The 14,882-nt window shown below is 39.3% G+C and overlaps 1 protein-coding gene and 1 long non-coding RNA gene across 3 annotated transcripts in view; both read right to left on the reverse strand.

Annotated features, from left to right (window-relative positions):
* Positions 1-13,525, reverse strand: part of spen (spen family transcriptional repressor) — a 32,438-nt gene extending 18,913 nt beyond the window's left edge. The window contains exons 1-3 of one of the 2 annotated variants that reach the window (XM_077018399.1): positions 13,217-13,525; positions 9,870-10,190; positions 5,108-5,731 (exon numbers count right to left, since the gene is read on the reverse strand). In XM_077018399.1, the coding sequence (XP_076874514.1) occupies positions 5,108-5,731; positions 9,870-10,190; positions 13,217-13,299 (1,028 nt within the window). In that variant the 5' untranslated portion in view covers positions 13,300-13,525. Of the gene's footprint in view, positions 1-5,107; positions 5,732-9,869; positions 10,191-12,673; positions 12,888-13,216 lie in introns of those variants that run through there. The other variant, XM_077018400.1, reaches the window with a different exon arrangement.
* On the reverse strand, positions 123-5,091 carry LOC143524981 (uncharacterized). The gene is made up of 2 exons (XR_013133540.1): positions 497-5,091; positions 123-432 (listed from the first exon to the last, which is right to left on the reverse strand). It is a non-coding gene; the product is annotated as an uncharacterized LOC143524981 (long non-coding RNA).
* Positions 13,526-14,882: the final 1,357 nt, after the last annotated feature.

Below are 14,882 nucleotides of genomic sequence, written 5' to 3' on the forward strand. Positions count from 1 at the left end.
AAATATCAAACAATTGATTAAAAGAATTTATAAAAATAGAATCCTATATTTGGATCCAGTCAGCTCTTTCTGACTGTAGTTCTCATTTAAAAGTCTGACACTACTGTTTTTTTTTTTTAATAAAAAAAAATAGGTTCTCAAAGGTTTTGTTTGTTTTTTTAAACAGCTGGTTAGTGTTGCATAAGCATTGACGATACCCATAACATGCCAAGAAAAGCACAGTGCACAACATATCAGCAGGCAATATATATTTTTTGACAACAAGGATAAATTTAATCGATTTCATCTATCTGACAGATTAAAATTTCGGTCACGTCCTCAGAAATCGCACACACACCAATCACAACGCACATTCACTTCCCTGCTCCTAATCACCGGCTTGCTGAATCATCTCCTTCGCCTTTCCCTCTTGTATTGAAACATCTCCTTCGCCTTTCCCTCTTGTATTGAAACATCTCCTTCGCCTTTCCCTCTTGTATTGAAACATCTCCTTCACCTTTCCCTCTTGTATTGAAACATCTCCTTCACCTGTTCCTCATTTATCACCTATATCTATTTAATCCCCACAGGTGCAGGAGTCCAGAGATTTGCAGTGATCGTCTCTAGCCTGGTCTGCTATTCCTGCTCCCATTGAATTTAACAGGAAGCACTTCTGTTTTGGGTTTTTTTTCCTCTGTGAATAAAGATGCATTTGCACCTTGTGCTACACTCCTGACTTTCATATGTCACACCTTGTGTTTAATCTAGGCCTTGGCTTATATATTACTGTTGTTATGAGAAAAATGCTAGAAATCAAGAGATGGTTACTGCTTGGAATAATTTTCACATTAAAAAATTATTATTATTTTACGGTTTAGTCATTAAACAAAGTATCTGATGTTGGTGACAGTGTAGTTTTGCAGTTATGCATTTGTCAGTTAGCTAAAGATCCATCAATCAAAAACATTTCACAATTACTGATTCGTTCTCATTCACCACTTTAATGCAAATTACAACCCCCTTTTCGCCATTTCATTAAAATCCCCTTTCATGTGTTCTACCCAGTCACGTCACCCCTTGTCTACAACATCACAATAGAAGGTAAGATTTTTTAGTTATTAATCAGTTTGAGGCACAAAAATAATTAGCAACAATGAGGTGCTAATGGTAGGTTAATATATATTTACCACAATAACAAATAATGTGATATATTAAAATATTAAAACATTTTAATCACTGGATAAAAAGAATGAATATTTATATGGAAGACAAGATTAAATTATTGATGACCTGATGCCATATTTTATATATTAGTGGTGGGCCGTTATCGGCATTAACGGCGTTTGTTAATTTGATACTCTTATCGGGCGATATAAAAATGATCGCCGTTAATCTATTCTTAAAGTTGGGTTGGGAACTGTGTCAAAATAGGTAAGCAAACTCCTTGATAGTTTACCATGATAGTTTACCTTGATTCACCTTGATAGTTTAGCTCGGGTGTATTCCTAACCAAATTGCACAGTAGGGGGCGAGAACGAGTTTTCAAACCTGTGAATTACAAATCGCACGTGTGTTTACATGGATGCAGCCACGAAGTCGCCAGGTTTGCTTCATGAAAAATTAATTTTTAGGAAGCTTCCTAATGGAGACATTGACAAGACTAAAGTTGTTTGCACCTTATGCAACGCGGAATTCGTTTATTGTAGGAGTTCTACCAGTCTGAAGTACCATTTAAACGCAAAGCACCCGTTTGCTAATGCTGCTGACGCTGGGTCAAGCACTGATGCAGCCCAGGGGAAGAGTCACCGCAGCCGAAAACAGGTTAAATGTACTAAATGTTGGCTTACATTTCAAATCTCATGTTTAGCTGAATAAAAATGTTATCAACCCCCTTTAATGTACAGTATGTAGGCTTACAAATTCATGTTTAACTGAATAAACCGTTGAACACGAGTAGCCTACATTTTTTTGAGCATGTTTTTTTTTTCTTCAAGTATCAAAGTAGAAAAGCTTCCTCAAGCAGTCATTGATGCATTTTGGAAACAGGAGATGAGCCCCTGGTCTAATGCACCCTCTGTATTAAGAAACCCTATCTCAAAGACTTTTAGTCATTACTTGGATAGCACGCATATGAGCCATTTTAATCTAGATTAGGGCTGGGTATCGATTCAAATTCCAAGAATCGATCCGATTCCGATTCTGAAGATTAAGAATCGATTTATTTCGATTTAATCCGATTTAATCGATTCGATCCGATTCGGGGTTTAGTGTTATTAAAAATGTATTTGAGCCGTTTCCTGACTATGTACAAAAGCAACATGTTAAAACTAGTATTATATAGATATTAATCAGCAAATAGTTACTGGTAGTTGGTAGTTACTGATGGCTGGAAGACTGGTGAAAATGGTAATCATAAATCTACCTTCAAGAAAGGTAATCCAGGGCAATAAACAGAGGACATCTTTGAGGTGTCTATGTCTGCAACAGTGGACTCCTACTGGGACACTAACCAGTGCATTATTATTATGATTGAAATAATTAAGAATTCACCCAAAAGCTGGTGCTACCAAATGCATTTTTATTTTAAAAGTGCTCACACTTAATAAACTGAAAGTATAAAATGTAAACGTGTATTTTTCTTTAAGGTGCGAATATAAGAACAGAACTGTCATGTTACGGTCCCCGACCCCTCCCTTTTGGGCGTGTGTCTACGTCGTCTACGTCTACTCGTCTGTGTCTGTAGATCTCCGTGGGTGTGGGTGCGTCTTGTTATAGTCCGTCTCACCTGTGGCTCGTCTCGTCACGTGGGGTTTGTGTGTTCGCGCAGCGTCCTGTGCTCGTCGTTGTTTGAGTCACACATGTTCTATGTAAACGTGTTTTATGTGCGCTGTCTGCGCTTCGGTAAATGTAATAAACGTAACGATTTTGAAAGTGCAAAGGATTCTGTCTCGTCCATCGCATTGCGCCCAACGTTACAAGAACATTTTTAACTTTTTAAAACTGTAACAACACTGGGTAAACTGTCAGTGACATGGACTAACTGTAAATAGTCACTGACACTGGATAAACTGTCCTTCTGCTTTTAGATTTCCGATTTGACTATCGTCGTTACCGTCACTGTCCGACGCCATGTTGTTTTACAGTTAGTTAGACCGAGCGCGCCTGCGTGAATTCAGTGACGAGGCGGGGGTAAAAGTTCACTAAAAAAATCGATCTTTGGACGTACGAATCGATTATCAGATCATCATATGCGAATCGATTCTGAATCGGAAAATCGATTTTTTCAACACAGGCCTAATCTAGATTAATTTCAAGATTTCAGTGAGATTAATCTAGATAAAAAAAATTAATCTATGCCCACCCCTAATACACACACACACACACAGTATTGCAAAAAGTATTCGCTCACCCATCCAAATAATCAGAATCAGGTGTTCCAATCACTTCCATGGCCACAGGTGTATAAAATTAAGCACCTAGGCATGAGGACTGTTTATACAAACATTTGTGAATGAATCGGTCGCTCTCAGGAGCTCAATGAATTTCAGTGTGGAACTGTGATAGGATGCCACCTGTGCAACAAATCCAGACATGAAATTTGCTACAGTCAATTGTCAATCGTATTATAAGAAAATGGAAGTGTTTTGAAAGACAGCAACTCAGCCATGAAGTGGTAGGCCACGTAAACTGATGGAGCGGGGTCAGTGGATGCTGAAGCACATAGTGTGAAGAGGTCACCAACTTTCTGCAGATACTACAGACATCCAAACCTCATGTGGCCTACAGATTAGCTCAAGAACAGTGCGCAGAGAACTTCATGGAATGGGACTGAAACTGACATTATATATATATGGAAGACAAATGTGCAAATGTTAAAGCTCTAAGGAGCTCTGAATATATGAAGTCAAATGCACATGCAGAAATGTCTAGGTGTGGCTCTGTGGTTTATGTGTAACTTCAAAATGTTGACACTGTCTAAAATGTTACTGTCTAAGACTAAGCAATTTTTTCTATACTGAACTTGTAACATGTTTCTTTGCAGTTAAGATTTATTGTACAAAAAGTAAAAGGACAATGTTTCCTGCATTCAAGCTTCAAAAAGCAGAAACTAGAACATTTCCTGAAACCTTTCATAACTTATCACAGTTTACACCACTGTCACCTAGAGACCACTGCGCATTATCTGATGATTAATGCAGCTTACATATGGATCTTGTGCTGACAACTTTTGGTGGCAATTTTGTACAAACAACTTACAATTTATGTTCACTGGCTAAATAAGGACATATGGAGCAGACCTGTCCTATGATATGAGAATGTGTCCAGGGTCTAAAGGTGAGGACTTACACAGGGGTAAAACAACCAGTTACGAATAACCATAATGATTCGTAAAGGTTATCTGCAAGCAACATGTTACAACTGATTTGATTTTGTTTTCCCATCTCTATCTTAAACTTCTGATCAATCAGTTTCTAAATACAGTCAAAAGAACAGATGATTTAATGCTCATTTAAAGTAGAATTTTGTTTACACTTCAGTTAAGATGTCTACGTCTCTTAGAAACATTACATGATGTCGTCAGGGCACTTGTGGTCATACTAGAGCACCTTCAGCCACAGGTCTAGATAAAAAGGCAGCAAATATGCTGTTCCGTTTCGTTCTGTTTTTGTTTCTCTCTATCACACAACCACCAACCATCTGTACATACACTCATCAAACAGGAAAGGCTTATCGTGAAGGTTCAAAGTTCCCTTGAAAGATGCTTGGCTTAGTATTCTTAATGTAGACAGACGATGCAAATCCTGGGAAAATCCTGATTAGCCTTTGAGGCACTTAACATGCAGAGCTAGAAACACGCCAGCACATACCAAACGTATAAAGAGACTAAACTAAACCTGTGACTGTAAGGCAGATTCACGTACCAACAACAAAAACAGCAGTTCAAACATTCAATGCTACATCACTCAGAATAACAACAATATTAATATTTTAATATAATTAAAAGATTTTAAATACATTGAAGCACAAGCCTTTCAGAAACATCACCTATAATGCATGACCACACAAACACATGAATGAGAGTTAATTGGATGCCACTGTTGTGTGTTTCGAGTGACCCGTCACTGACCTGTCACTACTGCTGGTGGTGCTGCTGCTCACGGAGTCAGAGCTGGACGAGCGGCTTCGGGAGCCCGAGCCACTCGGGGAGCGTGGGGGCCTCGCCACCTGGCCCCCGGCCAGCCTCTGCGGAGAAACGGCGTGGGGTTGCGGAGCGTGCGGTGACCGGCTGCGGCTGTGACGGTAAGTCCTCTCTCCTCGGCGGCCTCTCTCGTCCCGGTACAGATCCCGGTGCACCACGCTCGCCAACGTGAAGGCGTCCCTCGCGCGGGCCTCGTAGCGAGCGTCCGTCACGTCAAAGCGACCCGGGCTACGACTTCGGGATCCATAAAAGCCGACTCCGCCCGACACCGGGCCTCCACTGCCCGATCCGGTAGCTCCGCCCACACTTCCTCCAGCAGTGACGACGATGCTGCCTGTCCCTCCGACCCCTGCGGTGACCCCCAAGGAGGCTCCCGCAGCACTGCCCCCGGATGAGCCGGCACTCACAACCCCGGCGCCGAGGGCTCGGTCACGCAGGTCTCGGTAATACTCTGTGTCATAGTGACGCTGCCGATCAAAACTACTGCCGCTGCCACGCTCGTGGGGTCCATAGGCACTGTGATCGTAAACACGCTCCCGACTTTCTGAAGCCCTGGGCCACATGGAGAAGGGGAAGATGGAGAGAACGAAAGGAGTGTTATTCCACCAGGCGTGTCACTGGTTTGCCTACGACTGTCAAACGACATGCGTGAACAAATCAAAATGTACACTGCAAATTGAAAAGCACAATTTACATGAGCTGTAATACCGTGTGCTCACAAAAATGTTTCCACTAACTAAAAAATTATCTGTGACATAATTTCCAGATTCTTTTCTTTTAAAGCCAAATTTCAGGGCCATGCATCCTGTGGTGGGTCACATTCCAAGTTACACCAAACTTTTCCACTGTAATATTTTTGTATATAATGCACCCTAATGTCCTCAATATACACCTGTAGCTCAGACATATTGAAACTAAAATAAAATGTTTTGGCTATCTGTGAAAATGTCCATGTAAGTGATAAAATTCTTTGTGATCTGTCTGATCTTTTGAATTAAAGCTTTTGTATAAAGTGGTTGGAAAATGGTACAAGATTGGTAGTAACAAAACTGTGGATAGTTCGAAATAGGCAGTCTATATTTTAGTGCTTTTCAAAACCTGTTAAAACTTTTTTGGTAGTTTGGGATAGAACTTTCATAGCAGATCTTCTAGGCACTGTTCTAAAAGGACAATCTTGGAAGCAAAAACTTCAGTAAGCAATCATAAAGGGGTTTGGGACATAGTACATACAAAAATTATTCTAAAACAATGTAAAGGACATGTCTACTGAACTGGAGATTTAGCTGGTTATGTAGTTGGTTGGTAAAAAGTACATAATTGTGTAATTTGCCTGGATGAGAACCGTCTTAATCTTTGCACTGCCTCATTACAATGTTTGGGATTATACCAGTAAAGGTAAGATATAATAATACATGTAGAATATTTGATCACTTAAACTCTGCAAATACAACTTTTATCATGTGTTACACAGTCCACACCTATGTTATTTAGTTTGGTAGAATTAAGATCACTGAGGCTTTAGGATATTGTGACCATAGCTTACATTTCACTTTCTTGTACGTCAGGAGATAATTACAGTGGTGACAGAATACAGAATTGTATCATTTCTTACATTTAAGTGATAAGGTCATAACCATACATATCTTTTTTCTCTCCAAAATGTAGTTATTGGATAGATTTCCAGCTGTTCAAAACCTATGCTCTACAAAATCAATACAAGCCTTAAACAGTATATACTTTCTATTATATATAAAATATATAATAAAATATACAATAATATTTTATTATGTTTTCTTTTACAGAAATGATCTCTGCAGATTCATTTGTCCTCTGTCTGGTTATGTGGCCCATTTTAATATTGAACTGAATGTATTTATTTTTTCAAACTGCCTTACAATCTCAAAGCAAATGCCCTAAGCCTGTGCATGTAATGGTAAGTAGAAACTTCACTAAGTTTGTACATTTTTAAAAGATGACAGTTTGCAGGATTCAAACAACCTAACTAAAGGATTAGATATAAACAGCCTGAGGTTGCTGCTCTGTTAAGAAGCTGAAATATTGCTCTGTTAAGAAACAGAATTCTAGAAACTGCTTTACTGTAAGCTTAGTAGGCTTAAGTCGGAAATACATACAAACAGCATGTTGTCAATTATGCTGAAGTTTGAAGAACAGACCCCCTGTGTAGGTGAAGTTGTCACAGAGACACAGTCCTAACCTTCAACCTACAACCAATTTAAATGTTTTAAATGTTTGTGTAACTTTCATGAATATCGTGACTGGAATTCAAATCTGCAGTGTTTTAAAGTCATTGAATTGTGAATGTGTGGTCCTTTTTAACTGTTCAGTTCAAATAAACATTTACTACAACTTGTTAAACCGTGACTTTTTTGGAGATTTTGTTTCCTGAGATTTTGTTTTGTTTTATTTTGTTTGCATTTGATTCAGTGAGAACTTGCTGTGTAACTTGACTGTGAGCAGCCTTGGAGCACAAAGTCCACTTCTGTAATTAAAAAAAGAAAAAAGAAAACTCACAAACATAGGTGACACTTTGCACCTAACACTCCACAGCTCATTTGCCTTCTTCTCCATTCATACATGCCTAATTCTTAGTAACCTTTGCTCAAGCTAACCATTTAACAAGTTTAGAGTTTTTTTTAACTCTCTTTCCCAAGATTGCCTCAGTCTGAGGTTTTATGAAGGGGAGAGCAGAAAGGCAAAGAGCCAGGGAGTGTGAGAGGGAAGGAGACAGCAAAGTGAGATGCCAATAGCTACAAAAACAGCCTCTTTTAACAGCTACAGTAGTTAGTGGGAGATGGAAAGAAAGACAGGGGTTCAAACTAGGGGTTAGAGAACAGCTAATGTGCACAGGGCAGAACATACCAACCTTTTTAGACAGCGGTAACCCGACCTACAATTCCAAATACAATATTGGGAGACAGAATTTTGTGAGCAAAAAAAAAAGAAAAATGTAGAATGTTTTTTTTTTTTTTTTTTTTTGTAAAAATGGTAGTAAAAAAACTGAAGACGTAATCCTTATCTTGGGGCTGGTTTTACAGTTGGTCCAGAAATGCTCCAAAATCAGGAATAGGAAACGTTTATGGAGGTAAAAAGGATGAGGTACTTAATGTCCAAGTGTCCAGCAGAAGACCAAAAATAATAATAAATCCACTGTGAAGCTTAGAAAAAGAACAGTGATTAAAAAGAACAAGTACCCTGATTGTGTTGACTCTTCAACTTTGACCTTTGAAGTCTCTTAATGTTCTTTTCACACTCCATAACAGCATCCCTCACACATTTATTAAGCATGTGGTACAAGTCCAACAAAAAAGGAAAAATGCCAAAGTTCTATATTCTTCGAATCTGACTCCAGCAGTTACTTCCACAATTTGGAAAACAACTGTCAAGTTTTCAGAAATCCTATGACAGCTGATATAGAAAAAGACCTAATCAATGTTATTAAAAAAATTTAATAATCCAAGTCAATTTCTCAAAACATCTGTTGGATTTACTAATCCCAAGGCAACATCTCCCACTATCTTGTAGATATGATGATAATCCAATGTCAGGTAACTAGTCCATCAATTGACACAATAGAGCATCCTTTATGTTTCTGCTCCTGAACCATGTTGTATCCACGATCATGTGTAGCTCAAGATCCAGGTGTGGGATTGGTAATCCATGGAATGTTCACTATCCAAGGTCAAAACTGTTATCTTCAGCCCCAGTGCAAAACCATACCTCCACCTCCAATTTGATTTTTTTGATCCAAAAATACATTTTCCATCTTCTCCTTGTTAGACCACAATCTCTTTTAAATCCAGTGAAGAGTGCTCCAATGCTTGGAGATCACCAGCAAAAATAACAAAGCAGAAATAAAATGAAAATGGTCTAAAAATAAATAATGAATAAATAAAGAGGATAGCTCACTGTTTCTGTCAGTTTCTGCCATGGTGACCTATGGCAGAAGTCTCCCAAGTAATTATTGGCGAGCCCTAATACCGCACACAATTCCAGTGGGAAAAGTAAAAAAAACTACCTCTGTTGCGATAATTCTCCTTGTGTTTGCCAGCATTAATCCAATGAGAATAACCATCCAGTGAATACCATCCATGGAGTCCAGAGAAAAAGAATCTCTTATGAACCACCAATTTTTCTTTCTTTCTTTTTGCTTTAATCCAATTACCAATAAATATGTCATACCTAAATACCACAATAATCTCTTGTTATAATAAAAGACAAAAAATAATAAGACATTAATCCACAGTGGGCAGTACTGTACTCCAGATCAGGCCAATCCCAGGTAAGGGCAACAGGGTGGACTCTCCCCTCTCTTCCAGAAATCCCAGGATATTACGTTATCCAAACCATGCCCTTGATTCTCTTCACTGTGATATCCAACTCAGAGCCTTATGATTCAGAGAGAATCCTTTTTGAGAGGTACATTTACTGCTAACTACATACGTAATACTGCATTAGTAAGCACGTTCAACATGCCTACCGCTAAAAGCTGCCCACATGAACCCATGAGCAGTAGATCTCTGCGTTCAGTATTGACGCCTAAAAGAATATCCTCCAGAATGTCAATGACATTTTCTGACCCTGCCCTCTAATTAATGAGAACAATGATTAGAAGGGAGAGATGAGTTACAAGAAACAAACGGTCCCCTTCAGAGAAACTATGTCCACTTACCCGTCTAGTCTGCGTTCATAGCGTCCCTCTCTGCAGTGGAGGGATGAAGGAGGCCCATACACTGAGGCCCCCGCCCCCCTTGCGAACCCCGAAACATCCCGCCCGCGAGTGGCTATGGACAGGCTATCGTCCAGGCCTCGAGCGGCTGTCGGGATAGTCCCTGGCTCATTGTAATCGGTACGCAGGTCTCTGTCCCCCATCTTGTTGATTGAATTGTGAGCCTTCTGAGCACTCTTAATGTCCACAAAGTCCACAAAGGCTGCCACTCCGCCCTCCGATCCACGTTTTGGGAGGACCTTGACACTCTCCACACGTCCATATCTATTAAAGTAAACACAAAAAGACATCAACCCATGCACAGGCTATATAATACATCAAACTCACAGTGGTTCTACTGGTGTTTCTCTTGGACTACTCAGGAGTTTGACTGCAATTTCACTTTCTAACAATTTTTTTTTTTTTTTATGAATTTTTTCTTCTCTCCAGTTCATCAAAGCAACGTTTACAGCTGATTCCAGATGGTGAAACAAAAATCTGTAAAACTGGGCAAAATCAAGATTAAGGAAGAATAACACTTATCAAAGTTGTATGACTTTGAATTCTTAAAGAATATACATACAAATTATATTACATTTCATCTGGCTAAAATGATTTGTTTCTCATATGATGATGAAAAAAACATATTTTGAGGTATTTACATAATAGTACTAGATTAAAGTGAATGTAATAAAACATTGAAAAGAACAAATAAACAGACCAGTGAACAGATGTACCAAGGAGCATGTAGCATCATAAACAACTGGTAACACTTTATATGAAGGGTGTCTACATAAAACACTGATGACATGTAAATACTTTGCCATACGTGTATTAATGCTTACATAAAAAAGCAATTCACAAATTATTTAGTTTACAGTGAGATATCAGTTTGAGAAAATTCGAAATGAAGATCAATTCATGTAGTCTACGGTAGTATATATAGAAAAGACATTCCATTTGAAACATCAAAATAAATATGTTTTAAGTACTTTTTTATACTACATATAGTATATGTAGCCTTTTCCCTGGATAAAATCATATAGTTTATATAAAATGCAAACTAACACACACATATATGCTACTTCCCCAACTCCTCTGGACATAAAATATTTAACCAGTCATACTATCCAAAAACAGCTGAGTGCATCTTTACATGATCTTTACCTAATACAACAGTTCTTTCAATTTAACTGCTTCACTTGCAAAATTTAAGAGATGCTGAGTGAATAAGACCAAAGCCGAATGTAAGCGTACAAAAGCACCCACTGTTATCATCATAATGTTGGGCTTTGGCCGAGATCACATAATGCAAATGAATACTGATAAATCACACATGCATAAACATGTTGAGTGTTCAGATATATTTACATTTACATTTACGGCATTTGGCAGACGCCCTTATCCAGAGCGACTTACATTTTTATCTCATTTTTATACAAGTGAGCAATTGAGGGTTAAGGGCCTTGCTCAGGGGCACCTCAGTCATGGCCTCAGGTCTGGGAATCGAACCCACGACCCTCCGGTCACAAGACCAGTTCCCTAACCACCAGGCCATGACTGCCCTATTCAAAGAAACATCTAATAGGGGACTCGATGTATAAGGTTGGTCTATCTTTAACCATTGTATGTTATATATTTATATAGCCTATTGTGCACCTAGTATATAAGAAGTGATGGTTATTCCCTTTAGCACTTTGAGATTCAGTGTTGCTTTTATCAAGTTCATTTATATTTAATGTTATTTTTGTTGATATTTTTTTACCTTTGCTTAATTCCGCTTATCATAGATGTAGGTTACAGTTAGCTGCAGGCATGCAAAACTTGTTGCAGCTACAAACACTGAAAAGCTTCCCAAGGAGGAAAGGACAGTTCTTCAGTGTTGGAGCTAGCCGAGAACGACATGCAGATACTTTAGATCGTTAACTAGAACTTAACCTCAGTGTCAAAAATAACGTGATGTGCAGCAAGCATATAGTGCAACTATTGTATCACAATATTTCCTCATCATGATGCATGAACAGCAAGCTCTTTCAAAGCCTTTCCCCTAAGAACGTGTGTAGAAGGGTTGCATGTTTTTTAATTAAGCACCTCGCTGTCACATCACTGTTGAAATATATATGTGTAACTAGAACCTCGAAAATCAAAATGACGCCTACGATCAGAACACACCCTACCCCGTAGGACTTAAAACTATAAATGTAATTAACAACCCTGATGTCTGCACTGGAGCATATTCACTAGCTTACGCTGGATCGTACCCCCCCTAAGAAAAGAGAAGAGAGAAGTGAAGGGATGCACTAAAGCACGTGCATGTCCAATGTCCTAGCGCGTGCGTCACATTCACTGTGTAGACCTGTGGTGTAGACCTGTCTCAATAATCCAACACAGTGGACGGAAACGTCCAAGTTTAAAACGTTTACGCCAACCTCACCTTGATATAAAGTTGCCACATCAACCTCTATGAAACATACTATTGATCGTCTGCTTCTGTTTGCGCCCTCACTATCTCCAGACCCCGTCGCCAGTCTTAACCCAGGAAAAACGAGTGCATCATGCATGTTTTTATGAATCTACCTGTCAAGATATGAAACCTTGGGATTTAAACAAAGTGTTGCCAAACCTGTTCAAAACTAAGTTACATATTTACGCCTGTTAGGATACAGCCAGTTCGGTCGAGTCCATTTTTATGTGCTGTCTGTCTGGTTGGACACTATAGTAAGTGTAGTGCATGATAAACAAAAAAGATTTTAAACAGAATATTTCACCCGCTATTATCTCGCTGCTGCACGACGAGCCGCCCGAGCTGCAGGAAGCACACGACACCCGACCAGCTACGGACGGTCCTGGGAGTTCGGATGGGTCACACGGTTCTGTCCTTACACAAATAAGACCTCGGTGGACGGACCGCTACCGAACACGGTGTTTTTAACCAGTCTCACTGGTCTCGGCACCAGCTAACGAGCGTGTAATTCAGATATGGCGATCTGCTAGTGCTGACGTTGTTTGCTGGAAACGTGTTTGTTTGGGTCACATGCTGGATGTGTTAACTGGTTAATGATGTAGCCGGTTACAGGATTATCACTTAAAGGTGAATAACTACACCAAGTTTATATTCTGAGCTTCCTAGCTGGACTGTAGTAGCTAGTAGGCAGCTAGAGTTGCATAACAATATTCAGCCCTAGAAACATTCGCTGTCGCAAGTCTGTTGTTGTTTTATTTCCCCACCACCCCATGTTTCGTTAACAGTGCATTACATTACATTACATTTACAGTGCATGCTCTCGGACTCGTAGAAAACACCAACTCACCGTTTGAAGTGCTCAATGATTTTCTCTTCTCGTACATTTTCAGGTAAATTCCCCACCCATAAGTGTCTGGTTTCCCGGACCATACTGTGGGTTCGTGTCCCCCGATCATACAGATGATTTTATTAGGTTAAATCCGATCCGACTGAGTGAGTAAGAGTGGTTCAAAAAGATGTTCAGAGCCGACTACCAAACGTTGCCTCTCACTGGGTAACACTACTTGACCAGTTTGCTCCTGGAAACTGGGAGATCATGTGCGCTGCTGTCGAGGAGCGCGTTCTGGCGTCTCCCACGAGGACGCGCACGGTTTGCAGCCACAAGAGAATGGGTTGCAGGCGCTGCCTTACAGCCTAATAATGTTGTTTCTGCTGTGTAGGAATGTATCCAAGCGAAGACATTCACCTTCATATCAGAGTAATATCTTTAAAGCTACACGTTTTCGTTCTTAAAATCGCTTGCTGTTATCGAGCCGACTGTTTTCTAAGTGGTGACAGAAACAAAGGGCGGTTTGTTGTAACCTGTACCGCATCGGATATTCTCATTTCTGGTCTATTTACAACGCCAGCCTGTATTGTTGGAAATGTAGTCTGTTTTGAGGGACTGTGAATAATGTAAATTACGTAAACTACATTAGTTATCATTTAAAATATTTGCTTGTGATTGCCATCAATTTATAGAGCTCTGGCAAAAATTAGGCTAATAGAACCTCCATGTAATGTATTTTTATTGTCATTATGGTTTCTAATAAAAACTACATAGGCTACCCGAGGTACAATGTAGAGTTGCTCTGAGCTTGTGGAACCTTAAAATACATTGTCATAAATATGTAGGTCAGGTCGGGAACAAAACGGCTTTTAAAAACACCGTGAGAAGTGAACGTTAAAAGTCAACATATCTGTGTTTTGTTGTCCCACTCTGGAGGATGGTTGTGTATGGACGCAAGCTTATTAAGCAGGTTTCATGCAAATTGTGCATTGGCATTCGCTTACTGGAAAGCTTGATGGATAGATAGATAGATGGATAGATAGATAGATGGATAGATAGATAGATGGATAGATAGTCACTGGCCCATATTTAATCAGATTTTGCTGATTTGTATTATTTGGCTGAAGGCATTTGTAAAGAACACCAATATTACAGATGTGACGATATTAATTACCAATATTACAGATGTGACGATTCAATAAACTACAAGATGCTGAATAGAACAGGCTGGCAACCGGACCAACATACAGCATAGCCTACAAAATGTTACAGGCATATATTTTTATGCCAGATCTTTAAAATATTTTATATAGGATGCAAACATGAAACATTTGTCCAACCAAAGTAAAGACTGAGCTAACGGTCATATATGACGGGTAAATGTATTTATAAGAAAACGCAGAGGAAATTAAACACTTTCTCTGCTATCCTTGTGGTGATGTCAGGCTGTCACAAATGTAGAAGTCTGAGTAACTGAATAAGTGAAAATATTATTTTTAAAATGTTTTCCAAAAATGAAGTGACGCATATAGTAACCAAATAAAGGAGTTATTATTCAGTGGCTGTGGCTTGTGGGACTGTACTTGATGTGTATATTTTCACGGACCAATGTTGGCTAACAAAACGCAATGATCCGAATCACGCATGCGTCAAAATGCGGCAAAACTATCACCGCAGTGGATGT

This window comes from Brachyhypopomus gauderio, chromosome 10, assembly GCF_052324685.1.
Source record: "Brachyhypopomus gauderio isolate BG-103 chromosome 10, BGAUD_0.2, whole genome shotgun sequence".
Classification (NCBI taxonomy): domain Eukaryota; kingdom Metazoa; phylum Chordata; class Actinopteri; order Gymnotiformes; family Hypopomidae; genus Brachyhypopomus; species Brachyhypopomus gauderio.